Genomic DNA, 19507 nt, shown 5'->3' with positions numbered 1-19507 from the left:
TCCAGAATTTGTCCAGTTGCTGCACTAACTCTTATTGAGACTCATTTAATGTGTTATTAAAAAAAATGATTATTGGCAGACGTTCACAAGATAAGCAGTGGCTTGACCGAGTTCAACAGGATGAAGAATATCAACGGCCAAAAAAACTCCATGATGAAGAGAAACTAAGGGAGGAACCACTTAAGAAAAGGGATGGTGAGGAAAAAGGCAAACAGGAAATGAAAGATAAGCTAAATAAGCTTTTTCAGCAACACCAGGAACCAGCTAAGCCCACTCTCCAGACACCCAGCTCATCTACAGGTATGGGAGGAAAGAATGTAGATGAAATAGTTTAAGAAAAGTACACCCTTTCTTGACTTTGGCATGGATTATTTCATTAATCATATTCAGATTCTATCTGATATACATACGGAAGAAAGCTTTAATCTCTTCTCTGTGCAACACAACTGATATAACTGAAAGGCTCTCATTTTGAATAGGTAAATGCATGTCATTGCCTTCTCATTTAAAGTTATTATCTTAGGGTCAACTGGTTTCTTTTTTAAAAATGTGTTATGGATGCTTTGGGGAAAAAAATCACAGTCATTTTTCAATATCTACTACTACGTAGTATCCTCCCTTATAAAAAAGGAAGTACAGTTAAGCAAATTGTAGTGACATGAAGATGACCAAACCCTTTTCCCACATCTGTAGTGTGTCAACCAGCTCTAACAATGAGGCGAGATTAACCAAAGTGTGATAAAACATCATTGCACCAATTTCCCCTAATTTTGCCTGTGTTTTCTACGGAGTATCTTAATGTTCTACTGCTCTTTCAGGATAACTTTCCCCAGGAATTGCTCTTTCAGTGGCAGAAAATACAACTTTTTTCCACATACATACAATTTGTGACATTTAGTATATCTAGTCTAAAAATGACTTATGGGCTGCACCGTTTGAAAAGTTTGTTGGCTTCTTTGGCTTGCATGGGATCTTACTAATTTGGGGGTAGGGAGAGAGAATTTTCGAAAAGAAAGACCTATCCTTTAAGAAATAAACAATGTTTAGTGGCATTGTGCCCTGCAATTGAGTTGTTTTATAAAGGTTGGTTAAATTGAAATAGGGCAGCCTTGGTAAGATCTCATCAGTTATAGGAGATTAGACTGAGTCTCTGTATCATCTGAAGAATTTGAGATGGTATAACTTCGTGTAGTTTTCCATTAGCTACTTGCCCTTGAAAAAAAATCCTGTTTTCCCTTTGTCGCTTGTAAAGAATTTTGATTTTTGTCATTGTTATCATCCTGAGGGGCAAGGAACCACTTAACTTTGTTGTGCCCTTGTTTCTTTAGTGTAAAAATTTGCCCTTGTATAACAAAAAAATACAGTCCTGAACCAAGTGAAAATTAATATCATCTTTTACCTACCAAAGAAATATAAGAAAGATGAATGTGGGTCGTGGCACTTGAGCTATGGGGAGTTCAAATGAAACATTAGGGAAATAATTTGTTGTTGTTATTTTTCATTGTTATTTTTGCTTTGAGACAGGTAGACTTCCTTTTACTCCCAGGGGATTTAGAGAGTGGCTGACCTCAATAATCTGGTATTTGTGAAATCAGCACTTTTATAATGGAAATATGTGTTGTATCAAAGGTTATTATTTCCATATTTTTTTAATAAATGTGAAAATTTTCACACCCCACTGATAGGTTCTCTCCTTGGCTGACTTAAGTTTTAGTTTACAGCCTGACAGCTTCATTCCATTCAACATTTGCAGAAAATCTTTGCAGAGTATGAAAGCCCAAGCCAAAATGTTGAGGGAAGGAAAGTGGAGGGAAGGAAAGTGGAGGCAAGGTGATCCCACTGTCAGTATTTAGATAATGAAAGTACTTTGCACATTTGAAAGCACTGTAAAATAGGTGACCTCTGACTCTTCTTTCTCCTATTTCCTTCTTTTTCTTCTTCCTTCTTTCTTTTTTTGCAAAGAGGAAGCATTTTTTTGTATGCAAAAACTGGAATTTAACTAGTTGCCCAATGTGTCTGAAATGCTGATAGCAACGTTTGTCTTTTAATATGAATTTTATAAATTTCCCAAGTCAGCTTTGATGTTTCAGGAGTATTAAGGGAGATCCACGGGAAGATTTTGATTATTACATCCTTTGTTTTTTGTTATTTCTTCATTAGTTAATGTGATGGGGTGTTTTTAAAATCTCCTTTCCGTCATCTTTATAAACAGAAAAAAGCCCGCTTGCAATTTCCACTCAAGAGGATGTAAAGGTAGTGTATTATCGGGCACTATACCCTTTTGAATCAAGGAGCCATGATGAAATCACCATCCAGCCTGGGGACATAGTCATGGTAAGAAAGAATTTAAGGAGAGTTTGTTTTTGTTGAGAACATCATCCACTTTGTAGTTTCCTTCACCGTCATTTATACATATAAACAGGTCTTTAAAGTATTCGCTTTCAATCCAGGGTTCACTGGATTGGTAATAAGTTTAAAAATTTGAACAGCACATTTTGTTTTTCTATGTCATGTCCTACTAGAATAAAGTATAACCTGAAAATCTGGTCTTAATTTAAAATAGAGTCCCTATATAGAAAATGCTGTCTATATAAATAATTAGTCATAGGAAAGTCTTTTTAGATTAATTTTATTCTTTGAGAGGTTTTCAGAGAAATGCTATTATCTGAAATACAAATACTGTCGCACATCTTCATAGTTGCCAGTTGTAGCTTTGGTAGGTTTAGGTTAAAACTCTTCATTGCTCACTTTTGAAGCTGCAAAGTCCACTGGGAATTTGAATTCTATAAGATATACTGAATTAAGTGTATTTAACCCGCATTGTAGCACCCTACTTAAAACGTTACCCCCCCAAAAATTCAGAATTCTTCCTCTTTTACTCTTCTGTAGCTGTATTTAAACTTAAAATTTCCACTCATAAGGTTCTGACAGCAAGGAATGTGCACACTAGACTTCCAAATTCAAGGAACTTAATCAAACAATAGGCTTTGCTTTTTTTAAGAATTAGAACCAGCAGTTCCAGAAATGTACTGTTAGCAAAACTGTAAACTGCTACAGAAGTGTTCACAACACAAAAGCTGTTAGGATTCTGTTTTCCTGTTAGCTTATTCAATCTGCATTTCGAAATGCCTCCCTTTTCCACCTGCCCCATACTAGAGTCAGGTATAAGGAAAATGCATACAAATTTTTGTATTCAAAGTATATACACACTCAGAATAAGCCTATCTTCCTAAATGTCATATTCTCCGGAGGAAGGGTGTTATTTAAATCCGGTGTACTATCATTACATACAGAAGCACACTTGTTTGTAAACTCATAGTGCCTTTCTATATGCAATAAAGAATAAATACCTTATGTTGTTCTTTTGTGGGAGAAATATGTGCAGAAAGAATGGGGGAAGAGTGCTTAAGGAATATGTGAGAAAATAGGAAATCCAAGTGTTCCATTCCCTTTCCCTCATTTTCTGATGGCTGTTTTATTGTCAGTTCCCTTAGTCTCAAAATAGGCACATCTGGGTGCCCCGAGAAGTTCCAGATCCTTCAAACAAAACACTCTTCTCTGGTATTAGTTTCACTTACATTTCCTTCAAGTTCAGATACAGAGGTATTCCCATTTATGTGGAGGTGTAAGGTAAGAGCAGGTGGCATTTGGGAAAGGCTTGTCAGGCATCATGCCTGCCCCTCTGGATTCTTTATGTTTGTCAGTTTCCCAAAGTTAGTCAATTCAAGTTGTTTTAGATCCACAATATGATATCTATTAGAGCACATTTAATAAATATTAATCAATAATATATACATTATACAATAATATATATAATATAATAAATAAGTAAATTAGAAAACCATTACACAGTAGCTAAAGCCTAAAACTATTAAGAGATTACGTTTGAGCAACAGGATGGATACTGAAAATGCTAATTTGTATTTTCCTCATTACAGTTCTTATATCTCCTAGCCTCTTGAAAAGAACCCATGAATTTAATCACTAGTTAAAAGCTAGTGAGGTTGTGAAGTTCTTTTTCACTTGACATAACAGAAAGAAAATATTCAATTATCCAAATGTTAGAAAAGTTGCTAAACATTTCAGTGCAGGATTTATCCTTTCAATTTCAATTAAAATTGAAAAGCTTTTTGCATGAACAAAATCAATGCCTCTAGAATTAGAAGCAGGAACAGTAGATTGGGGGGGATATCTTTGCCACCTACTTCTCTGATATATAGAGTCCTGACACAAATATTTAATAACTTTTAATAACTGATACAAATATTTAAAATAAGTAATAAATAAGAATATTTTAAGAGCATAAGAAACATTCCCTGGTAGTCAAAGAAATGAATAGGCAGTTTTAAAAAGAGGAAATAGAAGGGGTAGGGAACATTGGTACAGTGGTAAAGGTAAGGGATTGGGGGTCAGAGGTTATTGTTCAGTCATTGCAGTCATATCTGACTCCTCATGACCCCATTTAGGGTTTTCTTGGCAAAGTACTGGAGTGGTTTGCCATTTCCTGGCAAACTCATTTTTACAAATGTGGAAACCGAGCAAACAGTGTTAAGTGACTTGCCCAGGATAGCACAGTAAATGTCTGAGGCTGGATTTGAACGCCAGCCTCCAGGCTGGGCACTCGATCTACTGTACCACGTAGCTCCCCAGAAGATCAAAGCACTTGGATTCAAATCTCAGCTCCATTACTTATTTTCATGTGACCTTGGGCAAGTCATTTCACTTCTTTCATCTGTTTCTTCATCTGTAAAATATGGGGGTTGGACTCAGGGACATCTAAGATCCCTTCCAGTTCTGAATTTAGGACCCTATAAAAAACAGTGCCCCAAATCACTAACCATATAAAAAATTCAAATTAAGACAACTTTGAGGTTTAACTTTACACTACCACCCATCCGATTGCAGAGATAGTGAAAGACAAAAATATTGTTGGAGCAACTGTGGAAAGATAGGCCAGCAAATGTGCACTGGTGGTAGAGCTGTGAATTTGTCCTCACTTTCAGAAAAACAATTTATAAACATGCTAAAAATTCCTATAAGCTATGCAGAAATTTTTATGCAAAAATATTTATAGCAACACATTTTGTAGTAGCAAAGAAGCAGAAATGAAGTGGTTATCCCTAGATTAAATCGTGGTTCAACAGAATGTTGTTTGTGAATGTAATGAAATATTAATGCATCATAAGAAGTGAAAAATATGAAAAGCAGAGCGCTACAGTGGCAGATTTGGAGTCAGCAGACCTGAGTTCAGAAGAAATAAGAAAGTGTTTCTTTTCCTAGGGGACACTTACGCCTACCCTTGGAGTCCTTGTAAATGTCATCTCTTCTCGAATTCAGCAGGAAAGCAGCAAACTTTCTTATGTGTAAAGTTGGAAGCATAGGGATATAACTTAACTTATGTCGTACCTTAAAGCATCCTTTAAAAAAAAAAATTCACACCTTATCCATGGAAAATATATATAAGGAACATACAATCCTTTGTAATTCTTCTTGATGTTCAACAGTTGTCCAGTTTATGTTATTTCAAGTTTCTACTTCTAATTTTTGTCATTTTTTTCAGTCATGAAAAATGAAAAAAAAAATCCCCGACTGACATTAAATCTTGGCCCCCTACCCTATAATTTAACTGACCATTTAACTACCAGCTTCATTAGATTTAGCTTAACAACAAACATGACGATAAGCCTAGTTTAAATATACTGGTAAGAATAAAAGATTTCATGAAACATATTGTAATATTGCCTTACTTTCAAATCTTTGCTTTCCTGGTGGAGGTTAAAGGGGAATGGGTAAGTGCTGTCAGGAAGTCTGTATTTTCTTAAATGTATTTTTATCACTTTAATTCTGTGTCCAAAACATATTTTTGTCTGTCTTGGGAACGAAAATATGTCCCTGAGTTTGTCTATCAAGTTGTGAATTTTAAAAAATGTTGCAAATGCATTGAGTTTTTTAGGTAATCTTTTTTTGTCTGGTTACAAAACAAATTTATTTAAAAGGAAAAACTGTGTGTAGTATTCACAGTTTCATGTACAATCCTATTTTTTCCTTTCTACAACATATATGGAAATGCTCATTTATTTGATATTTAGTATAGAATAAAAAATTCTTTAAAAAAAAAGATCATTAGTAGCTTTAGAGAAAGAAGCATCAGTGAAGTGATGAGGATGAAAGCCAGATTGCAGTGATTAAGGAATACATGGGACCAGAGGAAATGGAAGTAGTGAATGGAGTTTTTGTTTGTTTTCTTCCCCGGCCCTCCCCAGGAATTTGGTTGAGAAAGAGAGGAAATATATGGGATAAAAGCTTGAGGAGAAGGTAAGGTGTAATAAGGTGGTAGGGAAGGGGATGAGGTGATGATTGAAGATAACAGTAAGTGATGAGATCAAGGGCATGTGCAGAGAAGTGTTGGCCTTCATAAGGACAAGGGTTACCTCATGGGTACCTCATAAGGGAGCAGAGGAGGAGAGTGGTTCGGATGTCATGGGATTTGAAGATAAAGAGAAGAGAAGAAGGAATTCATATCAAATGTCCTAGATATTCAATGATTATGATCAATTTTTACCAAGGGAGAAAAAAATAAACCTTTTCTATTGCTGTCTCCTCTGTTCTCATCCCCATTCACAATTCAAGTATATCCCTCCTACCAATCTGAAGTCTGGGATTCACCCATCATCTTCCTTTTTCATTCATACTGCTACATTTTTAAATACCACTGAAGGAATTTTTACAACTATGCCAATTGAATCCACTACAAATTCATATTAAATAATAGCAATTGATTCCTTCTTGATTTGTTCTCCCACCTTCCTTTTTAAATAGAAAAATCAAAGCTGTCCATCTGCAGCTAGGTGGCACAGGGCCTGGAGTCAGGAAGACCTATGTTCAAATCTGACCTCACACTTACTATCTGTGTGACCCTGCATAAGTCACTTAACCTTATTTGCCTCAGTTTCCTCATCTGTAAAATGAGTTGGAGAAGGAAATGCCAAACCACTTTAGTATCTTTGCCAAGAAAACCCCAAATGGGGTCATGAGAAGCAGAATACAACTGAAACAACTGAACTGCAGCAAAAAAAAATCCATCTAAAATGCCTTCATCTCACCTACTTTATACCTTGAAACACCTCAGCATCTTTACCTGTTCTCTCTTGCTTTATTCCAGACTCCTTTCTCCTCGAGGAGCTTAGCTTCTTCACCATTTTCTTTCTCTCATCTTCATCCTCCCTGTCCATTGAATTTTTTACCTACTGGTTATAAATAGGGTTAGATCTACCCCATTCTTTAAAATTTTTCATTTAATTCTGCCATCCCCTCAACTACTTTTATCTCTCCTCCATTGTACTGCCAAACTCAATACCTCCCAAATCCAGGCAGTTGCCATGTTCTTGTTCTGCTGATTCTGCCTAATATCTCTTGCTTCTGTCACCTTTTTTCCATCCGTAGTCTCCCCCTCATTCAGATTCTCATCACCTCTCACTTGTATTATTATAATAGCTACCCTTCTAATTTGTCTGCTGGCTTTCACTCTCCCCTCCTCTCCAGCTGACAAAATAATCTTTCTGAAGCATTGGTCTGACCATGTTACTCTCTTACTCAAAAACCTTCATTACTTCTGAAAAATACAAACTCCTTAGTCTGGTATTTAAAGTCTTTTGAAATCTGTCTCCTAGCAACCTTTCCAGCCTCATTTCATACGTTTCCCCTTCAGGAATTCTACTTTCAGCCAGACTGGATGAGTTGTTCCCAAACTCAACACTTCATCTCCTGTCTTTCTGTATTTTGTATGGTCCTAACCCCTCCCTCTAATATACTCTCATCTCTATCAGGATTCTTGCTTTCTTTTAGGATTCAGTTTAGGAACCACCTCTTCCACATTCTCCCTTTTTGTGTGTCTCTCCCTCCTCCTTCCCTACGTTATTATTAATCCCTCATCAAATTATCATGCATTATTCTTGTTTGTCTAGTGTATGTTGCATCTCTTCCTGGGAAAATGTAAATGCAGGAGCAGGACTGTTGTTTTTGTCTTTGTAAGGTGTAATAAGCAAGTCTAATGCATGTTTGTTGATGTGAATTAACCAAATGTCAATTACAGAGGATTAAGGACTGAGTGAAGGGAATAGACACAGTGAGTACAATTACTTTTTCCTGAAATTTGGTGATGGAGAGAGAACAGTAGTTTAAGGAAGCAGCTAGATCAAAGGAAAGTTTGGTAAATGGATAATTGTGACTGTGGAGAGAATTAAAGGTGCATAAGAAAAAGGAGATTGATGAAGCAGGTCCATCTGAAGCTAGAGAGAAATTAAAATTGATTAAAATAACAAAGTTATGATAAAATACAAAACAGAATTCAAGGGAAGAGATTTATCATGGAAAATAGATCAATGAAACACGATATACAGAACGCTGAAACAGAGAAAATGATAACAACAGCTAAATGGGAGCCAATGGAAAAAGACAGAGCAAACTCAGGGAGGCAAAAATATGTTTGGAAATTTAATTTTTCACTCTTTTTTCTTATTGTTTTAAAAGTTTCAACTAAGATTTTTCTATTTGATGAAAAAGATTCTAAAAGACTAAAATAAAAAAAAAATAAAGCCACTGAACATTTTGGGAAAATATCTGAAATATTTTAAAAATGTTGTAGAGAATTCATTATGTTCATAATTGTTTGGTGTGTTTTAGTAATTTCATGGTTTCAGGTACTAGATAATATTTTCCCTCATAATTGTTAAATTTTGAAAGCATTTTATTTTCCCCTTTATTAGTGTGTAACCAACTTGTCCGGATCCTTTTTGCATGTTTGTGAGTTATAAAGTCAGGGTTCATGTTAAAAAACAGTGCTAATTATGACCTTTACCAATGCCTTAACATTATGAGAATAAAAGAAAGAGGAAAAACAGAATTGTGATCAACTAACCTATGTTACTAAAAAATTAAAATGTTAAAAATCTAACCTTGTTCCATTGTAGTAAATGACCTTTGTGATACCTTAAGTAACAGAGAATAAATCAGGTTTTCAAATTTAAGTGTCAGAGTAGAATCGTACCATAATATTTTACTTTGCTTTGGTGAGTACTGTTCTAAGAAAAAAATTTAAGGTGTTGATAAAATTTAGAGTTGTAATAAAACCATTCTTCATTTTCTCCCTGCTTATTATGGGTTTTATATCTAAAGTGAATCTAAAATAACTATATTTACATATATTTCTATATAAAATATCTATGTTTATATCTAAAATAAGTGATTAGCCTTCATTCTATATGACCATAGTGAATTCTAAACAAACCCTTTTCCCTGTGCTAAGCAAGACAGTATTTTTCTCTTATAATTTACAAAAAACTGCTAAATGTACCCTAAATTGAAATGTACCCTAAATTTAGGTTGTAATAATGTTTTAATGATTAGAATGAAAGAGAAAGTATTTTAATCTTGAGAATTCTTAGGAGCTTTCTTTAACGATAAGTACTGAAAGTAGATTTGCAGAAACAACTTCAAAAATGAATAATACTTAGAATTCAAATTCTGTGATTTAGGATTACAGATTTAGAGTTAGAAGAAATCTCAGAAGTCATCTAGTTCAAGCCTTTCCTCTTTCCCTTCTCCCTTTCCCAGTTTTACAGATGAGGAAACTGAAACTTAGAGAGGTTAAGTTACTTGCCTAAATTCACCCCAAGTCCTACTCCCCTTTTTACACACTCTACTATTTCTGTCTCTTTTAGAAAACAATGTTGTGGGCCAAAGATTACTTTCAAGAAAGATCCTTTGAGTTATTACACTTCTTTTCAAAGTTAAATATTTTCAGTGCATTTTGGCAAACCCTTATAACCAGAGCATAATGAAACAGCTTCTGTTCTATTTATTGGATTTTGTGGAGGAGGGGGATGAGGGGAGTAAAGAAGAAAGACAAAGGACTTTGTTGCTTTGGGTATGTTTCTGTATTTAGTCTCAATGTCACTCTATCTATATCTTTCTTACAGGTGGATGAAAGCCAAACTGGAGAACCTGGGTGGCTTGGAGGGGAATTAAAAGGAAAGACGGGATGGTTTCCTGCAAACTATGCAGAGAAAATCCCAGAGAATGAGATCCCCACCCCTCTGAAACCAGGAGCTGACTCTACACCCATGCCCACACCCAAACTTGCTTTACATGAAACCCCAACTCCTGCGACAACAACCTCTTCAGAATCCTCTACAACCTCCAACAACTGGGCAGACTTCAGCTCCACGTACGTGCAGTATTTGGTTGCTTATAGCTGAGATCCTCATAAAGTATCATGAATTTCCAACCATTTCATGTCCTCCTATTTATGCCCTCTCAAAGAAAGAGCTCACTAGATTGCTTTCATCCCCAATGTCTTGTGGTGCTTTCAATTCAGCAAACATTTATTACTGTTTATTAACTCCTATGTGAAAGCACTGGGCTAGATCCTAGGAAAACAAAGATGAAGAATGACACAGTCCCTGACCTGAAGGGCAGGAAAATTGTGGGTGACATATCTACATCTCTATAACAAAAATTTAGTCACCTCTTTGTAAGTGAAAATTAAGCATCAATAATCTATTTATTTCAATGACTAGTTAATAGCTTTGCTTTTGTAACAGCAAACATAATGTATATTTCCTAATGATTCTTTTAATATTGAAGCCAGTCAGCAATTATTCATAGTCATTTCCTGTAACTAAGCACTATTTGCTGATATAGAAGCAGAAACGAAATTCACACTTGTGGTTGGAAGAAGAGACAAAGATGTTTCCTCTAAATTCCTCTAAGCTTCCTTGGTTCTGTTTGAGTATATAGTGGAATGAAATAACGCGTGCCATCAAATTATGCTTATTCTCAGTTCTTGATTGTGAACAATTGGCCTTCAAGACTGGTATTTAGACAGTGGTGTCATTTTGTAATGATCCAGTTTATGAAGTCGTGAGCCCTTATTACAGTCCCACAATTTAAATTTTTATATTGGTTAAGAAATACTACTTGGGTGAAAAAATAAAATCATCAAGGAGATGATTCAATTACTATGTCTGTTACCAAGTATTTCTTGTTTAGAATTGCATTTATTTGAATGTACAAGCTTAAAAAAAAAAAATGACATCATGTGACCCTGTGAAGTTTGGATTCAGCCAAAGGGCTGCACTTGAAGACCTAGAGGGCCACTTGTGGCCTAGAGGCTGCGGGTTCCCCATCCCTGTGTTAGATAATAGATGGAAATTATAAGGAAGAGAAGAGAGCAATGTGAAGGACAGAACTTGGAAAGAATGTAAAAATAGTGTATATGTGCACACATTCACACACACACACTCACACATATGTACGTATATACATAATAATATATTTTTGGTTTTAGTTTTTCTTTCCTATATTAATTTTAATTTAGTTGATAATTTTGACCTAATTAAAGCTTTAATTAGCTTAGAAGACTCCCCAAAAAAGCAAAACAAATGCACACTATTATATAAAGTTACTTGCCATCCTATGGATTTGGTTTGGCTGTCATTCTCATCAAATTCCCCATGTAGACGAATAACACATTCTGTGACCGCAGTAACTTCAGTAGTCCCTAAAGTAATGTTTGCCTGCCTTCCAATACCAGCATGCAGTAGTGCTAACTTGGACCAGTGCATGGTGCAGAGGGATGGCAGGCCTCTTTGGTTCTCAAAGCGATTTGCTTATTTATACCTGGCTTCAGCTAATGTGACCAAGTCACCTGAGGTCCATAATGAAAAGATGATCTATTAGCATGTATTGTTTAGAGTAGTATTTCTTTTCTTTTCCAGGTGGCCAACAAACACTAATGAGAAACCAGAAACAGATAATTGGGATGCATGGGCAACCCAGCCTTCGCTTACTGTCCCAAGTGCAGGGCAGTTAAGGCAAAGATCAGCCTTTACCCCAGCTACTGTTACTGGCTCATCGCCATCTCCTGTTTTGGGCCAGGTAAATAGCAATATGCCTGGGTGTAGATAACTACATTCTGTAAGATACAAACCTCTTCAATAAATACTTACTAGTGTTATTGACCAGAAATGAACCTGCCTACTATGTAACTCAGGATATAGTATGGGTGATCCCAGCTCAGAATTTAAAAAATGTATATGGTGGAGGCTTTATTTTATTTGTGTATGTCAATAGCTCTTCTGAAGCTTCCGCTACATGAAAGAACGAAGTCCTTGTTGTCTATATACTTTTCAACGTAGGACAAATCTATGTTTGCAGAAAGGCTGATTTCCTGTCTAAAAAAGAGATGAACCAGCAAATTTGAAAAGAGGACTCAGCTCTTCTTGGGAATAAATCTTTGTATTCTGTGGGAGGGTGATACAGTTCATAGCATATATTGGGGAAATTTGAAGGCAGAAAGGGGAAGGTTGGAAAGTCAAACTTCTACAGGGTGACTGTTCTATATGAATGTGTGCATGTGGCACTATGATAGGCAGGATGGAGAATTAAAAAAGGTCAATAAGACATACCAGCTGCCTTCAAAAGAGCTTACGGACTAGGAGAGGAAATGAGATCTACATAATTAACTGGAATCTAAGACATAAGTGACAACTATCTTAAGAGAGGCATACATCAAATACAAGAAGAATCTAGAGCAGGAAGACATTACTTTAGCTGGGATGATCAAGGGATACTTCATAAAAGGAGATAGAATTTGAGCTGTTCCTTGAAGGAATGACTTAATCAAAGCCCAAAGTAGGGGATGGGGAAGCAGGCATCATGAAGTTAAGTTATAAAGCTTAAAAAAAAAGCACACATCCATCATCCACTTTGGCTATATAATAAGCTGAGCTAGGACTAAGGGTAAGCTAAGTTGGCAGCCATCTAGATGGGGCATATAGGAACAACAAAGAATACATTTTAATATTCTTATAAGTTTTTTAAAAATAAAAATTAACCGTACTAGCTGTGTGATCTTGGGCAAGTCACTTAATTTCTCTGCAACTTCATCCTTATGTGTAACACAGCTATAATAACAGTACATAATAATACTTCACGGGGTTATTGGGAAGATCAAGTAGAAAACACTTATGAAGTGCTTTGCAAACCTTAAATTGCTACATGAGTTTGAACTATTGTCATTATCATTGTTTATTATTCCTATTAGAATGGGATTTTATGCCAGAAAATTTTGCCCTTTCTTGCATATGGAAATTGTGTGATGTCAAGTTGCCGTGCATTAAGAGTGAAGGCTCTTGGGCAGAGAGTTGCAGGAAGCATGATTTTTCAAGACTCTTTGAGGATTTGCAAATACTTTGTCTTGGGTTTGGGGGTAGGGTATATGATGATGGTGGTGACGATGATGATGATGACAGCATTTCTATAATAGTTTAAAGTTTGCAAGATATTTTACATTTATTAGCTCATCTGATCTCCATAACCACCTTGTGAGGTAGATGCTACAGGAGAAATTGACTATTACAACGCCCCAGGAGCCACGTGGTGACTTTTAGGAAGGAGTGATTAGACTAGTCGCATGCTACAAAATTTAAGAATGAAAGCTGAGTGAAAAAAATGGATTTCATAATTATAGGGTCATTGGTGACTTTTGAGAAGGGAGATTCATTCACGAGTTGGTGGATTCAGAAGCCAAATTTTAAGCGATTTAGCATAAGGGGGTGGTGAGGAAGTGAAGACCATCAGCAAATATGGGGTATTATTTTTTTATAGAAGTTTAGTTAGTGAAAGAAAGCAAAGGAAGAAGTGGTAGCTTCAGGGAGATAAAAGGTCAAGGGAGGAGTTTTGGAGGGTTGCTATTTTCTGTTTTTATTAGAATAGAGAACTAAATGTGCCTGTAGGCAGTGGGGAAGGAAACAGTGGAGTAAGAGATTGAGGATGTAAGAGTTTGAAGGGATAATAGATCTTACATAATAGAGTAAATTTCAAGAAAAAGCTAAGCAAGTTGTTGATAATTTGACAACGAAATTTTAACTCAACATACATTTTGTAAGCAAAATGCAAGATGTAAGGCACTGTGCTACACAGTCTGTAAGGCACTGTGAGAGACAGTCCCTGCTCCTTCCTCTTAAAGCTGTGGTTCTTATCCTTTTTTTTTTGGCAGTCTAGTAAAGCCTATAGGCCCTTCTCAGCAGAATGTTTATTCCCTACATTCATAGTTGAAGTAAAAGCTAAATTTGTTAGAGGTTAAAGTAAAGATGATTTATTTTTCCCCATCTAAATTCATCAACCTCCTAAAATGTTTTCATGGAGCTCAAGTTAAGAAGCCCTCCCTAAAAGAGATTAAAGATAGTCTAATAGAGCTGTGTGCATTTGCTTTCTTTTAAAAGGCCCTTTGCACACCATGCCAGGTATTAATATGAAGAAAGGTTAGAATGGTTGAAATGACTAATAACCTAGCTCGGCTCCCGTAAGAAAGCAAAGGATAACAGACCAATTAATTTCAGGAGAAGGGAAGGGAGGTTGGAGTGGGGAGAAGAGGAAGAATCATAGATTGTGAAGAAGCTGGAGAGGCAGCTGAACAAGACTGATGAAGAGACGTGGATGGTAAGGAAGTTGTCAGAAAGGAGTTCACAATTCACTCTCTTGGATTTGAAACCATTTTACGTCTAAACGGCCAAGGTATGCCTACTCCAGTGTGCCTGAAGTCCAGCGAAGGTAAGTTGAGGAGGTCCAGGCACTATCAGGCTTTACGAGTCATCTATGTTGAGAGTGAAGTTAACTGGAGCTTCGTAATTTTTATTTAATATGTTGTGAACTGTGTCACCTTTATTTGTGTACAAGTGTAAGAACACTTTCCAAAGGCAGATATAAATGATTTTTTTTATCATTCATCATTCTGGATTATTCTTTGCTTCCCTTCTTTGAAGAAACCTTACATTTTCCAGTGATACACTGAAACATTCTGGTGATTTTATGCAATAGTCAGCATATTAAGCACCTCTAATATCTTTCATCATTCAATACACTAGTATTTATTAAGCACTTCCAAAGTGCCAGGAACTCTGCTAGGTGTAGGGGATCTAAAATTCTGCCCTCACGGAGCCTCCATACATATATACAAATAAATACAAAGGAATTGTGGGTGGGAGGGATGAGAGAGGTACTAGCATTTGGGAGTATCAGGTAAGGGAATGTGGAAGGTGATACGTGAACTGGGATTTGAAAGAGACTAGGGATTCTACGTAAGGCAGAGTAGAGGAAGGGGTCTCTTCCCAGGCATGGAGATAGGAGATGAGTGTTAGGTTTGAGGAAAAGCAAGAAGTCCAGTTGGGTTGGACCATATGACACATGAAGAGGAATAATGTCTGATGAGCCTGGAAATGTAGATGGGAGTCAGGTTGTGAATAATGTCTAGTGAGCTTGAAAATGTAGGTGGGATTCAGGTTGTGAAGGATTTAAAATGCCAAATTTGGGAGTTTATACTTGATTCTCAAGGCAACTGAAAATTATTGAGTTAGGGAGAGGCATGGTTATATCTGTGCCTTTGGAAAATCACTTTGGCAGCTGAGGAGGGTAGTTTGGAAAGGAGAGACACTTGAGACAAAGAGACTAATGAGAAGACCTCAGTTGGGTCCCATTGGTTTGAAAATTGAGTCCCCTGAAATCTGTGTTCTTATTTGCACCATTCAAAGTTATAATTAAGAAAATATAATTATTGATTCCAGCTCAAAAGAAACATTTGATGCAAATTTAAAAAATGGAATCATTTCAGGGGGTTTCATTTTTAGCACTAATAGGTGCCCATCTGTACTGCAACAGTCTAGGTGAGAGAGGATAACTGAGCTAGGGTGGTGACTGTTTGACTAGAGAGAAGGGGGCGGATGGAAATGGTCTCATGGAAGTACAGTAGATAAGACTTAGTGACTGATTGGTTTAAGTGTGGTGAAGCAAAAATGAAGTCAAGGATAAAAAAAGTTAAAAACTTGGGTGAATAGAAAGATGGTGGAACCTTTGAACAGACATAGTGAAGTTTGGAAGAAGGTAGATTTGAGGGGAAAAGACAATGAGTTCTCTTTTGGACATCATGGATTTGTACTGCCCATGAATCATTCATTCAAAGCATCCAAGAGGCAGTAAGTGATGTGGGATTGAGGCTCAGAAGAGAGACGAGGGCTGGTTATGTCGGTCTGGGTAGAGATGATACTTAAACCTATGAGAGCTGATAAGGTCACCAAATTAAAAAATATAAAGGAATAAGGAAAGAGGGCTTAGGACAAAGTCTTGGGAAAGCCCTGCTTCTAGGGGACCATGATATGGAGGATGAGCTGGCAAAGGGGACAAAGAAAGAGTATTCAGACTGGTGGAGAACAGAGAGCAGTGTTCTCAAAATCCAGAGAGGAGAAAGTATTCAAAAAGAGATAGTGGTCAACAGGGTCAAATGCTGTAGACAGATCAAGAAGGGTAAGGACTGAAGAAAAAAGCCATTGGATTCGGCAGTTAAGAGATGATTGCTAACTTTGGAGAAAACAATTTCAGGTAAGGGATGAAGTTAAAAATCAGAATGCAAAGGGATGAAGGATTGAGTGAGAGGAAGGGAACTTGACAGTCTTTTCTTGGGATTTGAGAAAAGGAGGAGACACATAGGATGATAAGTGCAGGGGATGGTAGGGTTAAATGAAGGTTTATTATTAAAGATGGACATAACTTGGGCATATTTGTAGGCAGCAGAAAGGAAATCAAAGCTTGTATTTAGTCACCATTTCTCATGATATCCTTATAAAATCATTGAGAGTTATCAGAAGCAAAATCTCTCAGAAAACAATGAACAAAAAAACATCGAGACTTCCCATTCTTAGTTTCTGATCATCACTGCCTCAATTAAACTGTTTATGTATGTGTGTTAATATCGATGATCCCAATGAAAAGTGTGTTTGTCATACGTTACTCATGTTCTCTTTTTTCTTTTTTTGTACCAAACTGCTATGTAACCAAAGCCCCCTTTATATTGTTCCATATAAGGGTGAAAAGGTAGAGGGGCTACAAGCACAAGCTTTGTACCCGTGGAGGGCCAAAAAGGACAACCATTTAAATTTCAACAAAAATGATGTCATCACAGTCCTGGAACAGCAAGATATGTGGTGGTTTGGAGAAGTTCAAGGTCAAAAGGGTTGGTTCCCCAAGTCTTACGTGAAGCTCATTTCAGGACCCATAAGAAAATCAACAAGGTACTTGTGACATTTATCTGCTCTTGTCAGAAGAAAAAAAAAGTTGTACTTTGAAAAGAGGGTAATCACGGTGAAACAGAAATGCCCTGGTTCTGGACTGTAAAGGATCCCCGGTTCTTCTTTCTAGCTCTAGTGTTAACTAGATGCTTCATCTTAAGCAAACCACTTAATCTTAATCTCTCTTGGTTTCACTTTGCTGTATTTGTAAAATGAGAGGGGTTGGATGCAGTCAACATTAGGTCCCTTCCTGCTTTATAGTCTCTGATGGGATGGCTCCTAACACTCTTTTGGACCATTTTGAGGGGCAGTAAAATGTTCCTACAGTTTGTTGGCTTTTTCCTCTAACTGTCATAGCATTTGGAAAATCTTATATCTCTGGGATTTAAAATGGGGAAAGTCTGCTTCAAGGCATGGGAGCAAGACCATGTCTGTTCATCTTTCTTTGTAGAATACTTAGTATAGAGCATGCAAAAATAATTCCATTGATTATGGTAAATTTTATTTTAGTCAATTACCGTTGGGAGAGTACTTTTTCCTCTCTCTATGGAATATTTATGTAACACAAAATCCAAACCAAGCCTTTGTTTAGTTCAAATTAAGATAAAGCAGCCATGGTTAGAAAAAGGCAGTGTTCATTGAGTTTTTAAATATAAATATTACTTTTAGGACACTGAAGATTTAAAAAAAGAGAACCTAGGAAATTAGCTTTTTTAAATTTCAAAGTAGGTTTGATTATGTATTATGGTAAACATACTAAAACTATCCAAATGTGCAAAGTAATAAATTGCTAAAAAACTAAAATGGGAGCTAATCATTGCACATGTCCACATCATATTGGACTGATGATGGAGATGAGGAAGTTGTCCAGTAGATTTCATCAGGGTTAAGAGCTTCTCCAATTAGAAAATTCCCTGTACCAGTACAGCTCAGCAACTCTTCTTCAACTTCCAGTCTTAGAGAGTTGTCTGAGACTCTGAAAAATTAAGTGGCTAGGTCAGGGTCACACCATCATTATGCATCAGAAACAGGATTTGAACTCAGGTCTTCCTTATGCTGGGTCCAGCTCACTATCCAGTCAAGTATGTCATTCTGCCTCTCTTTCGTGTCATTATTTGCAGTTAAATTTGACCTTCATTTCAATCCATGTTTTTTCCAAGGTTTAAGTGGCATTTATTTAAAGGTTTCATTTGTATATATGCTTTTGCTACAGTGGAAATTAAAGTATCTCTATATTTTTCTCTTCTTAAGTATGGAATCAAGTTCTTCAGAAAGCCCTGCTGTTCTAAAGAGAGTAGCATCACCAGCAGCTAAACTCTCAGTACCAGGAGAAGGTAAGAAATTGACTATTATTTTCAAAATGTTGGGAAGGTAATATAATAGTGCCAATCAACATGCTATGAAAGCATTCAGATATTAAAATACTCTATATTGGTTTATCCATAATGTGTTAAATATTATGGTAAAATAGAAAATTAGCCATTTAGAGAAAAATTGTAGTAGTTTCTGGAGAAATTAAAATTAGTCCTAGATATAGCATTCATCTGCAGTACAAAAAAGCAGGAGCTATTCCGGAAGAGACATTCCCAAATGAGAATGGCATTTACGGGAGAATAGATGTCAAAGGGAAAAAGCAAAGAGGTAGGACCTCCATTGCCCCTAGTTCCACAGGGCAGACATGTAGCAGGATGCCCACTCTGATTGAAGGCTCAGAGTTATTCAGGGCTCAAACTTTCTAGACTAAGAGCTGATATAACACTAACAGGAGACTGTTCTGTCACCAGTGAGTCAAGTCTAGACCAATGAATTAAAGTTATTTTATGAACTGTGTAATGAGGAATAGGGGCAAGAAGTCAGAAAACTTAATTCTGGCTATGCCACAACATAAAAAAGTTCCTGGGACAGCTGAAGGTTTCTTGCTCAATTACGCCTAGGGGCTGGAGTAAACCATTCAAACCAGGTTTCAATCTAAAAATATTTTTAAAAGTCACTTAAACTCTCCTGGTGGATAAGATAGAGAAATGAAGCCTACTCAGAAGCCTAAGTTGATTATTGACTGGTTGAATGACCTCACCCAAGGAGTGGTCTTTAATGACAATATCAACATGGAAAAATGTATTTAGGAAAGAGTCTCAGGTTTATGTTTTTGATTCAGCACTTTTAACATTTTTTAATCCATGACTTGGATAATGGAATAAATGTTTTGCTTATTGAAAAGGAAGGTCAATCAGTTTGCAGGTGTCTATTAAGTGACAGCTATGTGCCAGACACAAAACTGGGAACCTGAGTAGCTAACATATTTGATGACAATTGAGATTCAAAAATATGTAGACAGGCTGGAACATCAGGCTAAATAATGTTCCGGGGTCACATCACCATTTTGCATG

General features: G+C 36.5%; 1 protein-coding gene across 17 annotated transcripts in view; it reads left to right on the top strand.

The window, feature by feature from the left end:
• Positions 1 to 19507, top strand: part of ITSN1 (intersectin 1) — a 279156-nt gene that overhangs the window by 159220 nt on the left and 100429 nt on the right. For all 17 annotated transcript variants that reach the window (XR_011968537.1, XM_072616851.1, XM_072616849.1 and 14 more), the window contains 6 exons: positions 80 to 300; positions 2213 to 2334; positions 9978 to 10225; positions 11778 to 11937; positions 16918 to 17123; positions 18372 to 18454. Coding sequence is in view for 16 of the 17 variants with exons in the window: in XM_072616851.1 (XP_072472952.1) it covers positions 80 to 300; positions 2213 to 2334; positions 9978 to 10225; positions 11778 to 11937; positions 16918 to 17123; positions 18372 to 18454 (1040 nt within the window). In the remaining variant the exon portion in view is untranslated. The remainder of the gene's footprint in view (positions 1 to 79; positions 301 to 2212; positions 2335 to 9977; positions 10226 to 11777; positions 11938 to 16917; positions 17124 to 18371; positions 18455 to 19507) is intronic.

This window comes from Notamacropus eugenii, chromosome 5 (genome assembly GCF_028372415.1).
Source record: "Notamacropus eugenii isolate mMacEug1 chromosome 5, mMacEug1.pri_v2, whole genome shotgun sequence".
Lineage (NCBI taxonomy): Eukaryota > Metazoa > Chordata > Mammalia > Diprotodontia > Macropodidae > Notamacropus > Notamacropus eugenii.
The sequence above is the reverse complement of the archived record's forward strand: the minus strand, read 5'-3'. Positions and strand labels throughout refer to the sequence as shown.